Below are 21,270 nucleotides of genomic sequence, written 5' to 3' on the forward strand. Positions count from 1 at the left end.
ATCTGTTCCTTCTCCTAGGTGATGAGGATGATAGTATTGGCAAGGGATAATGTTGGCCTCAGACAGATACTCTTTGTTGGCTTGACACTGGGGGCTTGATGGTGTCATGAAAAATATATACAGCATGATGATTATGTGTCTTCACAATGGTTTACTTTACACAATCAACAACCCGCAGAGTCAATGGCTCTCAATGCCTTTAATACAGAAGGAGTAAAGAATACAACACAGAACCACACAGTAGATTTTAAAATTTTATGCTGTCAGCTGAGGCAATGACTCCACTACCTGCCTCTTTCTTGTAAGAGGACCAACAGTCTTGAGGTTAAGGTCCATATAGCCTGGCACCATCCAGGTGGCAACAGTAAGGGAAGGTCAGATGAGATGAAAAGAGATGGGAACAATGTCTGAGTGAGGATGGGTTTGGCAACGAGGCCATCCCAGAGCAAGCCTATGAACCAGAGAGAATGCAAGTCTCCCAGATTTCATTGTACTTCATAAATATGTAGAGCTTTCTGGACATAAAAGCAGGATATAAATGAACAGCAGCAACAGTGCTACTAGAATGAAGGTCAGTAGGAATCAGTTGGATTACTTTGCAAGGAAGTATGCTGGAATCTGCATCCATGACCCTCTGGATTGTTTTACATTTCTTGCCAGATGTTTATGTTTTCCCCAGCCCACTTTTTGACTGCAAAAATCTCAGAAGTGCCTCCATATCTGTCTGTCAAACAGAAGCTGTGCAGCTGGAAGAAAGAAGATTATGCCAGTGGGATCCAAGCATCCCTTTAAAACCATCAAAGTAACATACTGAGCGGAATTCTTTCATTTTTTAAAAAAAGAGCACTGCCTCAGTGAGGAAGGGAAATTGTTTCCCAGGAAAGGAAATTGCCTGAAGCGTATCTGGCAGAAAAGTTTTTTGTATTTCGTCTTGATGAACTATATCTTTCACCCCTTTTTATAAGAAATTATATTGAGTGACCCCTTTAAAAATGGGAAAGATCTAATTTTACTTTAAATATACCAGGTTGGTATTTGCTATCTTATGTCAAAGAGTGCATAATCAATCAAGACCAAGCAGGAAATCACAGTATGAAAACAGTATGAAGCATATGTGGATCACTAAGATGAAGAGACAGACAGCATGAAATACTTTTAAAAGATAGGAATTAACGAAAATTAAAGTATCAAAATATACAAAAGCATGATAAATGAATCAGTTTTGTTGACTTTAATCTGGTATCTGATAATCTCACCATTACTAACAACGTTCTACAATGACACACGCCAACTGAAAAAGACAGAGTTGTTTCAACATCTTACAATCAATTTTATTTGGCAGCATGTTTAAACTTCTCCTTCCCAATTCCAACATAGTTGTAAAAAGGCTGCTTCTTTTGAACCGCGAGGTCCAACTGGCTGACCCTCCCCCTCGTTGCATTTAGAAACCCACTGGTTGGAAGGCTGCAGCCTTTGAAGGGGGATCTGAATCTGTGGAGCAGTGGTTCTCTACCTTCCTAATGCTGTGACCCTTTAATACGGTTCCTCATGTTGTGGTGACCCCCAACCATAACATTATGCAAGGGTTCTTTCACAGAAATTAAACTGAAACTGACCAATGGCGTGAAGATCCATTGATCATGATTGTATATAAATTGTTTTTTTTCACGGGGTTGCTCAGTTCAGTTCTGCCTCTTGTCCCACTATGCCAATCTTGCTCTTTTCCGCTGCTCCAGACAGGCGAACGCTGTGTCTCGATTTACCCCGCAAGGCTGTTGTGTGGATGGCGCCCCCCCAGTCAAGCTACTTGCCCTGCTGTGACCCCTATGAAATGGCTGTTCAACCTCCAAAGGGGTCCTGACCCCCAGGTTAAGAACCACTGCTGTGGAGTAACTGGTGGCAAAGTAGCAGGAACAGGGAAAGGATGCTGGACCACCTCAGACTTTGACGGTTTGGTTATATTTGTCTCCTGTCCTCCTCTCACTGCTGTCCCAGGCTCTTACTTTTAATTCCCTAATGACCAGGAGTAAATCACCTGCATACAGAACAAGAAAAACAATGCAGGCCTTACTCTGTGCCACAAACAACTCTGGCTCGTCCAACTTGCTCTGCTTATGTCACAGTTTAATTTATTTAGGATATTTTATCTCACTGCAGAGCCTCTTGTGGCGCAGAGTGGTAAGGCAGCCGTCTGAAAGCTTAGCCCATGAGGCTGGGAGTTCAATCCCAGCAGCCGGCTCAAGGTTGACTCATCCTTCCATCCTTCTGAGGTCGGTAAAATGAGTACCCAGCTTGCTGGGGGGTAAACGGTAATGACTGGGGAAGGCAATGGCAAACCACCCCGTATTGAGTCTGACATGAAAACGCTGGAGGGCGTCACCCCAAGGGTCAGACATGACTCGGTGCTTGCACAGGGGATACCTTTATCTCACTGCAAATACTCAAGATAGTTTAGAATGTTAAAAATACAGTATAACAGTAAACTATTAGCAAAATCAAACAGCAGTCTAAAATCTGCTAAAAGAATTCAGTCTCCACAGTGGAAACCATAATGACATAGTTAATATTAAAAGCTCAAAGAAGAAGATGGCCAGGCACCTAAACAATACTAGTGACTGAATGAGGTGCATCTCCTCAGGGAAGGAGTTCTAAGGCTGGATGCCACCAAAGAGAAGGCCCTTTTGTTAGGATATACAAGATCTACTGTGCATAAACGCAGACAGATAACTTGCAAATGCTGCAGGGGCAGTAAAGGGAACAACTAGCTATATCAGTAGGGTTAGGAACCTCCCCTGATTTCAGATTGTTCCTTTTATGTCTCTGATTGGCTTGTTGTGGTTTTCCTGTTCTGAGAAAAGCCTTTCTCAACTTTTTTTACTGATGAGAAACGCCTGAAACATTCTTCAGGCTTTGAGAAACCCAAGAAGTGGCACGATCGTGCAGAATATGCTTGGAAAGCATAGCTCTGTACACCCACCTGGGGGCCCTTCCCACCCCCTTCAGGCCCATCATTGGCCATTTTGGGAAGGGTGGGTGGGTTAACATGACCATATATGGTAATAACACCTGATAAATGTTTAACACACACACACACACCCTTATCCATGGTTCCCTTAAATCAGGGGTAGTCAAACTGCGGCCCTCCAAATGTCCATGGACTATAATTCCCAGGAGCCCCTGCCAGCATTCGCTGGCAGGGACTCCTGGGAATTGTAGTCCATGGACATCTGGAGGGCCGCAGTTTGACTACCCCTGCCTTAAATATTTGAAACCTGATTGAGAAAGCCTGATTTAGGAAGTGGGGGCACAGGGAGAAAGGCCTCAGAAAAGCTCGATGACCAAGCATATGTAAAGAGCAAGACTGTACAGATTTAATGAGTTGATAGTATCAAGTACCTAGTCTGCTCTGAGGGGGGTAGGTGCAATTCAGGGGGTGAGAGAGAGTGTGTGAAGGTACAGATTTGCCTGCTGCCTGGGAAGGGATGCTTCAATCTCATCCGATCTGCAAACACCACGCTTATGTGACATGCACAAACTAAAGACACCTCCTTTCTCTTTCCCAAGAGTGCTTTGAAGACGTTGGGTGGCAAAATACTGCAGAACCCTTGCACCATCTTCAGTAAAGCAGCAGCAGGACCCTTGGAGAACAGTGCCTCTAATTCCTCACGCAGTGACAGAGATATTAAAAAAAAGTTTTCAGTGACATATCCACGTGGCTCTTCTTTCAACACTTTTGCCCACACGACATATGGGCAAGGTGCATCAGCCTGGGATGATTGCAGTCCATAAAGGTAGCAGTCAGGCTAGTGTGTTTGTACAGTAGACACAAAATAGGGTATCTTAAGGAAACAGCTGATCTGTCTTTTCAAGGAACACTCTTCCACTCTTTGTGGCATACTGTCAGTGTTTCAAGATAGAAGCTGTCTCGCAATTGGGAAGGAATGGACTTGCATCCTCCTTGGATCTCAGGAGACCAGAAAGCCTTGTGGCCATCCCCAATCTCTGCCCAACAATGACAACCCCTTCCCTTTATTCAAGGGCTTCTCAAAGTTCCCACTGATTATATTCACTGCCACCAGAAAGCCTGAGAGCATCTCCTGCACATATGCACATCTAGCACTCTGTATCTGCATTGCTCTGCTAAGCTGCTGCAACTCCCACTTTGTTCATCCTAGCTAGTGGGGGACAATAAACTGCACCTTCACATGTGAAAACATGCAGTCCTCTTACTGACACTTCGTACTTGTTCTAATTCATGAAGCTGCAGCATTTAAAAGGCCACCATTTCTTCAGTTCCTCCCATGGTTTTGCCCACATAGACAAGATGGAATGCCTTCATGTACAAACATGAGCACAAGCCCATCCAAAGACAAAAGTAAGATGGGACAGACCCTCTTCCTCTTATGGTACAAATTTATAGTCCCCTCCCCTTCTGCTTTGAGAGTCCACCCTTCACTGGGGTGACTCTCAGGGCCATTCCGCACTCGTTCAAAATAGCACAATGGTTACAAATTGAAATCGCTACTGTTTTGCTGTTATGCACAACGTCGCTGACAACCTGCAACACTCCTGAAACTGATCCGCAAAAAGCGCTTAGTTGTAGTGCTTTCAGGGAAATCCCAAAAAGTGGATTCACCCTCCGGAAAGCGCTACACTCTTGCAACCAATATGCAACACTAGCGGGAAAGTTCTGTGCGTTACCATTGTTACGGTTTCTGCAAAGTCCTTCTTCCTAGCTCTCTCCTCTAATCTTCCGGTGAAGCGATCGCCATTTTTTTTTTCTCAGAGCGAGCAGAGGTCAACACGCCGGCAAGCCTCCGTTTACCCAGCAAGGCTTCCCTGGCTGCAGTCCCTCCTCAGAGCTGTTTTAAGTCACCAAGCACGAAACAACACACAGCCCCGTTTGCTGGTTTATTTTCCCTTTATTTTTCACTGTATTTTTGGCCGAAAATCGCGCCCGTGTGGGGGGGGGTATTTTTTTTTCACTCGGGGGGAGCATGGCAATGATGAAACGGCAGCTCAAACACCACCTGCTAGCTAGATGGGTCTCTCCATTGCAATGAATCAACGCAGATAAGTTGCAATGTGTGTGTGTGTTTTTTAAAAAACCTTCCTTAAAGGGAAAGGGGCTTTTTGGGATCATGATAACGGCCGCCCATTGGCTGCTTGACGGCCAGGGGCGGGACAAAGCTCGGCAATATCGCTTCCTGGCTAGCGATATTTGCCGAGACCGGAAACCTGTGGGAAACGATAGAAACGCAACTGGATTCCACTACAAAGCCAGGTATGCATAACGACGAATTCCACAATTTAAAATTGCTTTTTTTCGTTCTGCAACCAATTTGCCACATAGATCCTTGTGCAGAATGGCCCTCACTCTTCCTGATCTGTCATTTGACTCTCACAGTCTCTGTCTCCACTTGTGAGAAGGTAAATCTTTTGCTCTCCCTTTGCCCAGACCCATTTGCAAGTGCTGAAGTACTGTTTGCTCTTTTTTTTGGGGGGGGGAGTGAGTTGAATCATCCCCTGTGTTTTTCCTCCCTGTATGTTTCAAGGCCTTTCCTGACCTGGATATCCCAGGCTAACTTGATCTTGTCATATCTTGGAAGCTAAGCACGGTCAGCCCTGGCCAGTATTTGGATGGGAGGCCTCAAAGGAATACCATGGATGTGACATGGAGGCAAGCAATGGCAAACCACCCTGTCTTGGAACCCGATGTTGGGTTGCCATGTCAGTTGTGACTTGACAGCACTTTCCATCACCACCTGTTCAAAGAGCAATGAGATAGGCCCCTGACAACTTGAGATAAAGAGGCAATGGCCGGGGGAGGAACTTGCAAGGACCTGCATCTGGGCTCACAGTGAGCAAGATGGGGGGTTGGGACATCCCCCCACCCTGCTCTGATCTCACAGTCCCACACATAATATCATATGGCTCAAGACCCGATATGTACAATTTATGATCCTTTGATACAAAGCTGCTTCAGACTGAATGGGTTGTTTCACTTTGTAAACTTTAGCTTGAAGGGGGCGATTCCTGACTCCTTAAAGCCTTCTTAAAACCCATGGTTAAGGGTACTGCCAATACAATTTGTGTGTAGAAGAAGAAGAAGAAGAAGAAGAAGAGTTGGTTCTTATATGCCGCTTTTTCCTACCCGAAGGAGGCTCAAAGCGGCTTACAGTCGCCTTCCCTTTCCTCTCCCCACAACAGACACCCTGTGGGGTAGGTGAGGCTGAGAGAGCCCTGATATTACTGCCCGGTTAGAACAGTTTTATCAGTGTCGTGGCGAGCCCAAGGTCACCCAGCTGGTTGCATGTGGGGGAGCGCAGAATCGAACCTGGCATGCCAGATTAGAAGTCCGCACTCCTAACCACTACACCAAACTGGCTCTCTGTACTGCCCAGAGCTACCGTGAGGAGGGAAGCAGCTGAAAGGGCTTTCCATCTTTTGACAGAGAGGCTTCCAGTGATCTAAAATAACAGCTCCCACTGTAATTTTTTTCAAACACTTCTTTCAAAATTTCAAAAATCAGTTTTTTTTTCAAGAGAATCATAATTTCAGCATTTACTTTGATGATACATGCCACATCTGATTCTTGTGTAGCCTGAGCAGCAGGTCGTCCTCATGATGAAGACTTGCTTCATGCAGTTTCCGTAGATATATTGCATGCTAATCACATTGGCATGCAGAAATATGGCATTAAACAAACTAGTCCTTCAGAAAAGAAAAAGAGATACCAATTTTTCTTTAGAAGTAAGAACAGTCATGAAAGCTGGTTGAATAGGGTGAAGCCAAGGCTTCAACACCCCCATGACTTGCATTTCTTTCATTCCTGACCTTGGCTCCATTTCCCCTTTCCAAGCTAGTCCCTGTGGGAAGCACACCCATTTAGGTGAGGGCAGGGAAGCAGCCCTATAAAATCATCATCTCTTTGTAAACCAGTTCTCAGCACTCAGTATCCTGGTTGTACTCAGCATAGCATGAATAAAATGTTGAGAACTGGCAATTACGTATTTTCTCCTGAAAGGTCATCCTGGCTTTACTTTGTAATAACTGAATATTCACATGGTTTGTTCTACATGGTCCATAGTAGAGATATAAACACATGCATGAAGTGCATACTTTCTTTGTCTGATGGGAAACAGAACCTGATTTGCAGAAAATACTAAGTAAATCACACACTGTTGGCTTAAAATTATGCTGAAAGAGGCTATTCCCATCTCTCCAGCAGGAAGGAAAAGAATGTATGTGACTGTACTTCTAAAATGATTAAAAATAACTGCTAAGTACTCGGCTAAAAATAAAAAGCCTTAAAACGAAAATTTCAAGGACTGATTATTGAACGGTCTTGGAGAGCTCTAAGTCTGAAAGTTCGGCACTTTGGAAATTCACAGCAGCCCTTTAATTGATCCATTTTTCCTGGAGAGGTTTCCTGAATGAAGGACATGCTCTGATTTATGCAGCTTCCTTGAATGGACCCCCCTCTAGAGGAAGATAACGGGTAAACCAGGAGGGAGGAGTGTTTAGCTATACATGCTAAACTCCTCTTATCAACGTATCTGAAGGACAGTGATTAATTCAGATAGCAAGGCACTCCGCAGCTCGCTCTCTCTTTTTTAAAAAAAGCACCCTCTAAAACAAAGCATGAAAGCGGGATATCAGGCACAGCTCTCTCAACAGTTGGGACAAATCTGCGTGTGACAAACTGCTCCACAGCTGAACTGAAAGATAACCACCCTCTGCTTCTTCAGAAACAAAACCAGGAACCAGGACTCTTTTTCCAGACCTACGCATCACAGCGGGACACAGATTGCTGGACAAGACGACATAGATAACCGGAGTTCTTCAGCAACATTGGAAGGCTGACAGCTGCTGGTTTGCAGGAGTCAGAATGGGGCTACCTATTTTTTCTCTTCTGAGCTGCGGTCTTGTTCTAGCTTCAGGATACAGCTCCTTTCAGAAAAGCATAGAAGCTCTAGGCAAGAAGCAGTACCAAGTCCAGCATGGATCTTGTAGCTATACTTTTCTTCTGCCCGAGATGGACAACTGCCGAACTTCTTCTACCTCCTATGTCCCTAATGCTGTGCAGAGGGATGCCCCCCTAGATTATGACGATTCTACACAGAAGCTGCAGCTACTGGAAAATATCCTGGAAAATAACACTCAGTGGCTGATGAAGGTAAAACAAATGATACAGTTTCTACTCTAAACTTATGCTTGTGTTTTATAATACCCGTACCGATAGAGTTTTTGAACAATTTCGTTGACAATGACATGCTTTTTAAAACCATGTGAAAAATCCAGTGTGAGGGTTCTCCTGAATCAAATATTTAATTCTTTGATGTTTTGTTACTCCCCCACCCACTTCTGCAAAAGATCTCCAAGGGGCTTTTACAGACAGTAGCAGTCAATGTTTCATTTCTACCTGTTTACTCTTTCAGAACACTATATGGATGCATTTGTACATATACACATTCAAGTCGCACAGGGTTTCATATATGAGATTGTGCTCCTAGACGGAGGACTTTCAGAGGAATTTGGTGGCAACTAAATTTGTTCAGAATACAGTTCTGAAAAAGATTCTACAAAATTAGCAAGAAACCTAAAATGCGCATAATGTGTAAGAGGAATATCCCCTCTTTTGTGGGAGATTTAGAATATACAGTTCACAGGGATCAGCTGTGGCTCCTCATGGCATGTACATGCGGTTAAAATGTGTATCTTTCTCACAAGCTATTCTACAAGTATACATGTGCAAAAAGACAGTTTGGGACAATGAGAGGTTTCGTTGAATGCAAACAGCACTGACATTATTTTCTGACCGTCTTGCATTGCTTAGATGAGTAAGCCTTTAGGACTGCAATACCTTAAATTTAGGAAGATATGGTAGAATTACTATTATGGTAAGGTAAGAAAAAAACTCAATACAAAGTTTCCTCAAACTTTTTAAGCAGTTTGTGCAAAATTATACACAGTGAAACAAGTTTGAAAACAAAGAGATTTAACAGAAAATCTGAAAAACAGGCCATTTCCTGCATGCTGAACAGTATAATTAAGTCAGTTTAATGAACACTACCAGCGGCAGCTGAAGAAAAACTGCTTAGTAACCCTGCAATCTGTCACATGACACAATATCTGTGTTCTAAGTCAGTATGATGAGCACAGGGGATCCTCAGCATGCTTATTCAGAAGTATAAATCCTATGTTTAGTTACATGGGACTTAGTCTCAAATAAGTCTTTTTAGGACTGCTTTTAAAAGCTGTAAGCCTAGAGTTTCCTAGGAGTAAACTGATTTACTTCTGGCTGAAGATACTATAGACAGCATCACAGAAATGATGGGGTTGAATGATAATCCACTGAACATTTATGTACCTTCTGCAGGCTACTGTTTTTCCACTGGAACTTGATTCTCTCAGCAGGTATGCAGGAACCCCATCTCTATGCATCCTGTTAAAGTAGCTGATCATTTGCATGTGTTAAAGTGTAGAAGGATGAACAATGTTTGGAAAGCTATGAGGACATATAAAATTGCCTTCAATAATCTAAAAGCAGCCTTCATTGTGGCATTCACCAGTTTTTAATCTACACTTAGGCTTATAGTCATTATTTTGATATCCCAATATTCAGAATCAGTGCTTAATATTTAATGAATTTCATTAATTTCCATAACGAGTCTCCTAGTTTAGTGATAATTAGGCTAAAACAATTTGTAAATTGGTTCTATTCTCCTTTCCTTTTGTCTACCGAAAGCTGGGAAATTCACTACAGTACAGAAGGCCAGCAAATGTAGCATATTTAGAATCAGGTACATACTTTGGGAAGGACACTTTTCCATTATAGGACACTTACTGCATTTCATCCACTCATCTTTCTGTGGAATAACATAATTTATCATCCTGATGCTATTTCAGCCTGCTTCTGTTCAAAACTATTTTTCCAGTGACACCTGGTAAATCAAAGCAACTTCAAAGAGAGAAAAAAATTAAGCCAGAAAGGGCTTATTGTTTCAAAAATCTTTTATTTATTATCCAATTATTTTACTTATTATTCTCTGTAACCTAAATCAGTTAAAATGAAAACCTTCAACAACTTACACATTAGAATAATTTTAAAAAACTGTCATGGGAAATCAGGAAAATGTTGATTTCTGTTTGTCCTTTGACAATAAGGTTCTAACATTGTAATGTTAGGAAAAATGTAGACTCATTTTTGAAGGGTGTCACTGAAGCGACCTTAAAACACCATGCAATTCTTCTTAGAACAAACTATTCATAAAAGCTTTGTCCAAAATGTATGCTACATCCTTAACCCATTTTACACTTCCCTCCTTTAATCAGTCATCAAAAGGAAATGTTATGTTTCTGAATGAACAACGAACTACCTCACTGGAAGAGTTAGTGAACCACTGTGTTTGCCGCAGCATCAAAATAGGAAGTGAGAAGGTGTCAAAGTTCCTTCACTTTCCGGAAATTTACCAAGAATCAAGGCTAGCATTTCGCTAGTTCCTAGAGAACCACAGTCCCCACTAATGCCTTTAACCAGTAATCCAAGTTACTATTCTTAGTGCAGCCTCTACTCTCACAGCATCGTTTCAAGTATCAGTTGTGCCTCCAGAATATCTGCAGACTGACCACAATTAATAAGGACAATTTAGTATACCAAACAGCAGTTCAGTTTAATGCACTATGTCCCAGCAAAGCATGTTTCTGGGGAAAATGATATGTATGCGGCATCTAAATGTCAAGTCTACACTCTTCTTTTAAACTGCTGTCCTCAACATTTCTATTTCCATATTAATGTATATTTATTTTCCAGCTTTTTTCAGAAGAAAAAGGAGCCAGCTGGACTTGCAGGCTGAATTAAAGATAGCTTAATAAATTTTAAAATAGTCAAGCAACAATATAATTAAATTTCCATAAGGAACAACTGTTTCCAACAAATATTACTGCTTTTTGCATACACAACTTCAGAAGAGAAAGTTTAAAGAAGTTGTTGGTTCTTATATGCTGCTTTTCTCTACCTGAAGGAATCTCAAAGCGGCTTACATTCGCCTTCCCTTTCCTCTCCCCACAACAGACCCCCTGTGAGGTAGGTGAGGCTGAGACAGCCCTGAGATTACATCTCAGTCAGAACAGCTTTATCAGTGCTGTAGCCAGCCCAAGGTCACCCAGCTGGCTGCATGTGGAGGAGCAAGGCATCAAACCCAGTTTGCCAGATTAGAAGTCTGAGCTCCTAATCACTACACCAAGCTGGCTTTTTGGGTTCTCAAGAACCAGCTTGATATATAAAGTAGAATGCTTCAGGGACTGTGTAGTGAGTTTGTTACATTCTTATAGCTAGGTATTACCCTAAATGAGATCTGTCACCTGCTCTCTAAAGTGGCATGAAGCTGTAAAGATGACTGAATCCCATCTTGATGATTCTTCCATTGTAATAGGACCACTATGGGGATCTCCACTAAATATTGGGAGTGATAACATAGCCCAGGAACATGAAATACAGAGTTCAGCTGCCTGCACATTGCACACAAATTTCTAGTTCCCCGCACTCTGCCACTTAGTTGTGTGTCCAGGAGCATGTGTTGTTTCTTGTGCATCCCCGTCTATCTGCTTAATTTCTGATCTCTCCACCCCACCCCATGTCTATGACATATGTCCATCTTTGCTTCTTACATAGGACCCTCTCCAAGCATGGATGTTTTCCAGCTTTCTTCTTCCAAACCCTTCAGCAACAAAGATTTCAGAGAATTTTTGTGCCCCTGTTATAGCCTCCGCTGAACATCAGCAGAAGGATGAGTTCACTGGCCCGTTTTAGTAATTTTACATAGAATGGAGGGGTTATTGAGTTTTCGCAGCAAGGACTGTACAGAATCTGTTAGTACTGTGAGTTGCATATGGAACTGGTATAATGATGCAATAGCAACAAGGCATACTGAGGCAGGCAACCTTGCTATCATTTTCTCCTGCAAAGTTTTGAGGCAGTAGGCATATGTTGAGGACTTCTTGCAGGTAGATCAAATCTTAGACTGTTAACCTGCCTTGTCTCTGTGGGTCCAAACTGCAAGCCTTTGAATTAGCACCAGCATTTGACCAAATGCTGTCAAATAAGTGAAATATTTCAAGCACTCATTTGATAAAGAACAGTAACAAATACACTTCTAGGGAACTAGCTTGGTGTAGTGGTTGAGTGGCAGCTGCTAATCTGGAAAACCAGGTTTGATTTCCCATTCTTCCTCCACATGTAGCCTGTTGGGTGACCTTGGGTCAGTCACAGTTCCTTTAGAGCTCTCTCAGCCCCACCTACCTCACAGGGTGTCTGTTGTGGGGAAAGGACGGGAAGGCGATTGCAAGCCACTTTGAGTAGTAAAAAGCTGTGTTTAAAAACCAACTCCTCTTCTAGAAAAGTGACAAAACTTTCTCAGTTTTATAGGGTACTGTGCAGCTTCCCATGGAGGCTCTTCTCTCTAGAGCAAAGGCTGCTAAATTCATTTCCAGAGCACTAGTCATCTATGTGGCCTTTTGCTTAGTCTGGTATCTATGGCAGGTTTCCTTTAAGGACATGCAGAGTTCTTATTCTGTAACGGAGGAAAAGTCAGGGCTTAAAGGCTTCTGAAAATATGCAAAGTGATAAGACCATTGTCAACGAACAGCTTTGTCAAAGAATTTCATCTTCCATGCCTCTAACCCTCAGCCTGTTTTCCAAGAAAAAAACAGGCATGCAGTGGGATGGTTGGTTTGTCTAAATGAAAGGAAGCATTCAGTCTCATGCATGCAATCTCATTAAAATATGTATCATAAAATGATGCCATCCATTGCTATGGCTCTTTTATTAAACAACAGCACTGGATGGAACAGTACATTAATAGGATAAAGCATTTAGAGTGCATGCATATGTATTAGATAAATGGGTGAAGCTATCACACCCCTTCCCCCTTCTGGCTAGCTAGTACACTTCAACCTATGTCACTGCAATGATTGGGTGGGTGCTTTCTCCTTGACACCTCATAGTTAATTTACCAAATACCAATAGGAGAAGCCAGGTTATGCAGTCTAACTGCAAAAAGGCAAAGGGCAGAAGCTGTCTTGAAAATTGTATGGGTGGAATGCAGACTCCCAAATGTGGGTAAAAGTGAGACAGACACGGATTCTCAGTAAAGCTGAGGAGCAAGAGATCCTTATTTCTGCCACCATTGTCAGGGAAGAAGTAAGAATGACTCTTGACTATACAGAAAACTTGACCATGGTCAAGTAAGGAACTGCCTAAGCTTAGTAGCAGAGCATAGACTTTGTACGCATACAAGCCCTCTCTTCAGTGCATGACATTTCCAGTTTAAAAAGGATCTCAGAAGTACAGTGAGGATAGGCCTGTAACATAGCCCCTGCCCTTCGGTGTACATGTTCATTAGATGAGCTATTGGTCTGACCATTATGAGGCTGCATCATCATGTGTATTCATATATATATAAGCTGGATATTTGACTGGTCAATTGCCTGGCATTTGAACCTTACTTTGAATAGCTGTAGTCATCTGAGGTATTTGTTAAGGAAGCATCATTCTGCAGTGCACCTGCTTCCTTTCATAGTTTGTTAACACCGTCCTCTCAATGACATAAATGAGCCAGTGGAATTTTGAAAGGTGAGCTTCTTAATATGCAGCAGATGGTAGCCTTGGGTTCCTCAAAATCCTTCTAACCATGTCAATAATCTGTATTTCCAAAAGTGTTACTTCCCACTATTCATGGTTTTCTTCAATTCCATTTCCTCCCTTGGAATAGCACTCATGCTGTAGAAATGCACAGGAGCACAAAATCACAGCAACATGATCCTGGTGGTGGAGTCTGCCATCAAACCACAGCTGACTTTTGGTAACCCCATAAGGGTTTTCAAGGCATGAGGCATCCAGAGGTGGTTTGCCAGTGCCTGCCTCCATGTGACCTTGGTGTTCCATGGAGATCTCCCATCCAGCCAGGGCCGATCCTGTTTAGCTTCCGGGATCAGGTAAGATTGAGCTACCCTGGGCTCATTCCACACACATTGGATAATGCACTTTCAATGCACTTTAGAAGTTGATTATCCTGTCCCACACAGGACCATTTATGCACTGGGAAATCAAAATGAAAGTGCATTATCCAGCATGTGCATAATGGGCCCTGGTCAAGGCAGGATGTTTCTATGCAGCTGAAAGTCTGAACATGCAGACGTTTCATTTTGCAACTGATTTTCACTTGGAAGGCTGGTCACCATAAAGCTTATTCAGACAGATGCAAACATTTGACAAGAAAGCTAAGGTTACTGCTAAGGGAAATTGTGATAGATTTTAAGCCTACTAAACTATAATAATGCTAACGCTCATTCAAAAAGCAGCTTCAGACTGAAAAGGCATGCTTCTCTTTGTAAACTTTAGTTACCTTTCAATATAACTAAAGTTTTACATCTTTGAGTCATAAAGCATTCCAAATCCATTTTTTGCAGAACTTAACAGGCCTTCAGCAAGGAAAAGAAACACTGAAAATCTGTAATTGTTAGGGGAAATCAAAAGAAACTCACCTTTCCATATACATACATTCTTTCTACAATAAGTGTCATGAAATTATCCTGAATCATTTTGCTGCTGGTCTCTGTCCCTCTTCTGAAGAAAGGACAAATGATCACTGATGACTCACATTGAGGTTACTGCCGCCCTATCTACTAGCAGAAGACTGAACCCTAACTTATTCTGTGAAATCTTCAAGCAAACCCTTTCATCCTCTGAACTGGATTTCTCTTTCCTCATATGCTCTGGTGGACTTTTTGCACAATATTCTAGCCTGAAGATGAACTCTTCAGATGCAGGGGTACCAAGCACATCATAGACAAACTATACGAAGTCAATAGGGAGGAATGGAAAGATCGTCTGCAACCCCATTACAACATGGCCTGCTGTTGTAGAACTTCTGAAATGTTCTGTTCAAGGCAAAAATAAATTCTCCTGAAATATCATTTTGGGACCAACTGCTTTCAAATGCAATTATTGTTTTAGTTAAGACGAATGCAACTTGGCCATTATGAAACTGATACTCTTCTGAAGCTGAAACATAAGCATGATATTTAAAATAGCGCTTGTGTTTTAGCTTCAAAAAAGTCAATTTGACAGACTCTTTACTGAGGTTAATAGCCAGCACAAAAGCCAGTTCAGTTGCTTACACAAAAATAGCCATTTCCCACATACACATAAAATTGGCTCAGTGAGCCATTTAAACCCTGCAGTGCATAAACATGAAGTGGCTTGCCTCCTCAATTAGATATTAGATCCCCATGTGCATGTAAAAACCACTTGGGTACACTCCAAATTATCTCTGGATACAGTGCTTCCCAGCCCTCAAAAATCGCCCCAAGAAGTCAGGGAGCTTTCTGAAAGGAGGAAAGGGATGGGCAGGGAGAGGATAGCTGCAACTAGAGGAGTGACTGTCAGTGACTTGACCCATGCACATGCAAAAAGGTTTTCCTTCTTACTGATAGGGTTCTTTGCAACCAAGAATGTGTTACTATAGGAATAAAACTTTTGTATTATAGATTCCTTTTAAATTGGTTCTTATAATCAGTATTCATGGCACAAGGACTGTGCATGTGCAAGAAATGGTATTTTTTGGGGAGGGGGAGGTCTGGATTTCATAGAAGGAATAATTATTGGTGTTCAGGATTTCTCCAGTCTCCAATATAGGTTCAATATTTGGTTTTGGTATGTGTTCTGAAATAATTTAGGTCTATTGCTCTCAATAAGGAATCTTCCTGTGGGGCTGCAGGGGCAGTTTTTCAAGCAAATGATACCAAAATGGCAGCAGAGCTGGTGCTGCCTGTCTGATTAAAATACTTCACGTTTCAAGCAAATTTGGACAAAGGGGTCCAATTCTATGGGCCTCTGAACAAAATGCCCAGCCACAGCAACAATCAGACACAGGCCAAAAGTATTGGAAATAGAACCAACTAGCCCAGCGGAGGCGATATCAAACCAAAGAATACTAACAGAATGACAAGCCAATGTGGCGCTCCTAACACATCCAGTGTCAACTTAGAGAATGGCTTGGATTCTCTGAGTTGACACTGGATGTGTTAAGAGCACCACTGAAGCAAGTCCAGCCCAACAGAACCAGATAATCCCAGCAGAAGCAGCCTAGCAACGTCACCCTGTTTGACTGTAAGAGCTGCCTCCTTCCTCACTTCCTCCTGTTGCCCAGGCAAAAAGCAACCCCACCAGTCTGGTGTTTTAAAAGGCTGGTCCCTGATATTTCTGAATGCTCTTGAATATGTTTGGGAATATTCAGGATTAGATACTGGGATTGACTGGGATTCTCCAATGGGCACATGCATTGTGAGTGTACCTGAAAAATACCAATCTGAGTGCACACCCCTATACAGCATTTTACAAACAAAATTATCAAACAATCTCCTACACTGACAGGGTCCTCCTAAATTGAATTATAGCTTTCTATGACCACTGGATTCAATGGATTTAGAAGAATGTAAGGATGGTACTGTGAGAAGATAACTATTAAACATAGATACATTGTGAAAGGAAGGAACATAAAGTAAACAGAAGGACCAACTCAGACTTACTTTACACGTTATAAACTTCTGTGTGGGAATATCTTGTAGACTGCAAAATGTAATAACTATACATTTAAAAAATGAACATTTGTTGGAAAAACAAACATTACCCTAATTTGTCCAGTATACAAACATTGGCAATACATAATGAAATCACACATATTTACATTATATTACAATATACGTGCAAGCGGACCCCATGCACTTGGACATTTATTTAATCTGGGAGATGGCTCTTGTGGGAGGGGCCAAAGGGCACAAACCTCCTTGGTTGTCCTCCCTAGATCCATCTGGTTGGCATGAGCAATCATGGTCACCCTGCCAGGCGAGCTCCCTGCTCAAGCAACCACCTCTTTAATAAGGCCCCACCCCCAGGGAGTCTGATCGCACACCGGCTCCCTCTAAAACCGGCTCAAAATCATGTTCGAAACTTGCTGTGACAGATTCATAATAACAATATACTAAACACCGGGAGGGTGGGAGGGGTCTGCTCTGGAGGCTGCAGGCGAAGAGACTGGGGCCAGTACAGAGCGGCAATCAATTAGCGCTGCTGGCCCCACCCGCAGCGTGCGCCATCGCCCGCCGCAATGCAGCTGCAGTCATCCCTTTCCACACCATCTCTTCTTCACCTTCCCTTCATCCCGCCAAATGGTGACTCCGGTAAGGCTTTGCCACCCCTTAATGTTTAAGAAATAAGAGGAAACCTTTCTAAAATTCTGCCTTCATTAAAAAAAAATCCTTCCAAGTAAAATTTTTAAAAAGTACACCTCGGAATGAAAATATTTTATCTCGGGTCCTTTTTGCTAATTTTCAAATTGTTCAGAGACTGTTTTCAAAGGAAGCCATTAGCAATGATTTCCCTCACAACCTGCACTGTAAAGTGGTACAGCCCATTGACTTACCTCCTGGCTCAAGCATTTTGCCTGCTGCAGGAGTAGTCCTATACTACATTTAAGGAAAACATTCTCTGGGAGATTTACATGCTCTACAGAGAAGTATCTGTGACTTCCAATGTGATAATGGAGGGAATACAGCGATGCAAACTGTTTGTACTCAAATTTACTCTTAAGGGAATGTTATCAAGCTTTCAATATCTGGAATGTTAAGAACTTTATATATTAAACTGGCATACTGCCAGTCGAGAACTTTTGGATTCTCACACATGTATTTTATTCAAAGGAAGAATTTAAAGGAATATTCTAAATTTCTGGAATGATGTGAAACTATTAAGAGGTCAAGATTTTTCACATAGAGTCAGTTGGATACACTGCTGATTTTATGCCGACAATATTTTCTCTCGCTTCCTATTTTACAAAGTACCCAGCGTTCCAAAGCTAAATAATTTCTACAGTCATTAAAAACCTGGGATAAGTGCTCACGTGCAAAGTGTTTGAGCATATTCAGCATAGGGCTTTTCAGAATCAGGGCTTGCCTGTCACTCAAAATAAAGATACTTTTTACATTAGAGAACAATTTCCCAAGTGTCTATTTTCAGCCACTTTTTTTTTTTTTACTGTTTATGGTGATCTCAATCATATATACACAGCATACATACGAAGAATGTCACACTTCCAAGTACCACTAGTGACCCAAATGGTGTTCATTTGCTAGCAACTGTGTCCGATGGACCTTGTATAAGTACCCTTCTTTAAGTGGTGAATATTTCACCAGGCACTACGAAAAAACAGTCGCTGCCACATCTCTCATAGACATAAGATTTCAGACAACTCGTGGATCGTACCACTTCAATCACGACTGTAAGTAGTGTGATAACCAGCCTGACTAAAGTTCTGGGATAACTCAAACGCTTGCATGTTGTTTCTGTGGTATTTTGGTGGGCCTCAAAGCCTGCGAGTGACACTGGGGTTCTTTTAGTCTTTTAAATCAGCTTATACCCCGGGCACCTCAGCCAAACTACATATGGGTCACACTGAATATCAACTCACACGTAAGGACCATCCAAAGCAGGGGTAGTCAAACTGCGGCCCTCCAGATGTCCATGGACGACAATTCCCAGAAGCCCCTGCCAGCAAATGCTGGTAGGGGCTTCTGGGAATTGTCATCCATGGACATCTGGAGGGCCGCAGTTTGAATACCCCTGATCCAAAGAGACTATCAAAGGGCTGCCGCGAGCAGCTTGTCCTGGTGAGGAAGAACAGAAGTAGCCAATAGGTAAAGCCTCAAGAATGTGCTTTCTAAGAAACAGCAAGACTAAAACAATAGCTTGCAAAGCCCAGTAATGATTTTTTTTTAAGTCAATTAACAATAGCAGCTACATTTCACTTCAAAGACTGCTGCTTTCCCTTTCATTCAGCGCACAGGTGGCTATCATTAAGGCCATTTCTGGCACAGCATTTCCATACTGATCCTTGTTTACTGTTCTAGGAACTATCACCTCAACATTCAGTAGAGAAAGAATGTGTGCTTCTCTGTCACTAGCATTTTGTAATCTATCTCAATGTATGTCTATTGTTCCTTTAAGTTGGTCTTTTCACCTTTTTGTTTGTTGACAGGAAGAGGAGATAAGAGAGGACAGCTTGGCTGGAGGTCTGGACTGGCAGGAGACCCTCTCAGCAGGGCTGTGTATAAAACTAAGACAGCCGGCTTCTCAAGCATTCCCATCTGCATTCTCAAGAGAATTGTTTTTTCTTGACAAACAACAGAAGTCTACAGGGACTTCCTGTCCGAACTATAACCAGTTTTCAATTGACTTTCTTCCAGCCTGAAGCTGTGTGCTAGTTCTGCCTTTCCATTTCCCTGCAAATTTAAGTGGGACATATAGAAAAGCAAAACCAACCTTACTGTAATGTTAAGAATAGATTAGAATGAGTAGCCCTGTTGGTCTGAAGTAGCACAATAAAATCAGAGTCCGGTAGCACCTTTAAGACCAACAAAAATTTATCCCCTGTGTATCTTGTGCTTGCACTCGAAAGCTCATGCCTTGAATAAATCTTTGTTGGTCTTAAAGGAGCTACTGGACTCTGATTTTATTGCAATGTTAAGAGACTCTAAAATAAAATGGATACCCTCCCCCCAATCAGCTGTCATTGTAAAAAGTGAAATTTATAACTATTATATTCTTTTCTCACTTTTAGGCAACAGGAAAGAGGATGGGGAAATGTTTAATGCTAGAGTAGTGTGGGGGCAAAGTTAAGAAGCATATTAAAACCACGTTTTTCTCCCATCATAAAATATGCCGCACCAGATTTCCTTTCAAATTACAAAGAGATGTTTTGCTTTGTTTTTGCAATTACAAAACTGGTCAAAGATGTGTGGTCATTCATGATTCTTCCCTTGACAGCAGGCATGCCACAAACTATTCAGGCAAAACTACTTACAGCTGAGATTCATTTCAATGCAATCCTACGCAGAGTTACTGCAGTCAGAGTACATTGAGTTGAGACTTGAACGACTCACATAAAACAGAGCTGTTAGTTTAACTGGGCTCTGACTACAATAACTTTGCACAGAAGTGCAGTTATTCCCTTCCATGCCCAGCATAATTATACCACCTTAAAACAGACGTGGCCATTCAAATAACCAGTGGATTACACTGGACAGGTGTGGACTCGCAAGGCTCGTGGGAGGGAATCCCATCTCCCCTCCGCTCTCTAATTGAGCCAGGCACCCCAGGGCTCTCCGGCCGCCTGGCATGACATGGCCCCTGGGCTCTGTGGCAGCTACCGCTGGGTTTGGCACAGCTCCCGGGATGCTTCATCACTGCCACTGCCCAGCACTTGAGAAGCTTTGCAGCTCCCACTAGGCCCACCAGGGCTCCTGGTATGGTTCCCCACTGCCGTGGCCGTCAACAGGGCTACCACAGCTGCCAGGTGCCCCCACAATGAAATAAGAATCACTTTACCTTTCAGGGGATTTAAACTTCCTTGTGTATCTGTTTTAAATATTTCAGATTCTTCTGCAAATTTGGGGAGTCCCCCAGGTTTTCTGAAAAATATGCTTACCATCTGTGTAGGCTCAATCCGCATATGTAGGGATCTGCAGATGGGGCATATGCCACTAATGAGAGCCAGTTTGGTGTAGTGGTTAGGAGTGCAGACTTCTAATCTGGCATGCCAGGTTCGATTCTGCACTCTCCCACATGCAACCAGCTGGGTGACCTTGGGTTCGCCACAGCACTGATAAAACTGTTCTGACTGGGCAGTGATATCAGGGCTCTCTCAGCCTCACCCACCCCACAGGGTGTCTGTTGTGGGGAGAGGAATGGGAAGGCGACTGTAAGCCGCTTTGAGCCTCCTTCGGGTAGGGAAAAGCGGCATATAAGAACCAACTCTTCTTCTTCTTCTTCTTCTTCTTCTTCTTCTTCTTCTTCTTCTTCTTCTTCTTCTTCTTCTTCTTCTTCTTCTTCTTCTTCTTCTTCTTCTTCTTCTTCTTCTTCTTCTTCTTCTTCTTCTTCTTCTTCTTCTTCTTCTTCTTCTTCTAATACTATATAGGCATGCATTACTTGTGTGTACATTCCATTTGCAATAATGCACAATGCAAGACCTTTCAATAGTGAATACAAAATTCCCCCAGCTTCTAGTTAAGAGAGCTTGGGTAGCTTGGATAACAAGCACCACGGTGTAATCTGACATGTACTGTTTTCTCTTGATTTTTAGTGAGATTTACTCTCAAGTAGGAATATTTAGGAATGGGACCCATTGCAGAAACCCTTCTCATATTGTAGAT

General features: G+C 42.4%; 2 protein-coding genes across 3 annotated transcripts in view; one reads left to right on the forward strand and one right to left on the reverse strand.

The window, feature by feature from the left end:
* The window catches only part of MCPH1 (microcephalin 1), a 126,030-nt gene that overhangs the window by 38,556 nt on the left and 66,204 nt on the right, over positions 1 to 21,270 (reverse strand). The gene's annotated exons all lie outside the window — the stretch shown is intronic.
* ANGPT2 (angiopoietin 2) overlaps positions 7,471 to 21,270 on the forward strand; it is a 41,642-nt gene continuing 27,842 nt past the window's right edge. Inside the window, exon 1 of the mRNA XM_077309227.1 lies at positions 7,471 to 8,179. Within this exon, the coding sequence (XP_077165342.1) occupies positions 7,892 to 8,179 (288 nt within the window). The 5' untranslated portion in view covers positions 7,471 to 7,891. The remainder of the gene's footprint in view (positions 8,180 to 21,270) is intronic.

Source organism: Paroedura picta, chromosome 1 (genome assembly GCF_049243985.1).
Source record: "Paroedura picta isolate Pp20150507F chromosome 1, Ppicta_v3.0, whole genome shotgun sequence".
Classification (NCBI taxonomy): Eukaryota; Metazoa; Chordata; class Lepidosauria; order Squamata; family Gekkonidae; genus Paroedura; species Paroedura picta.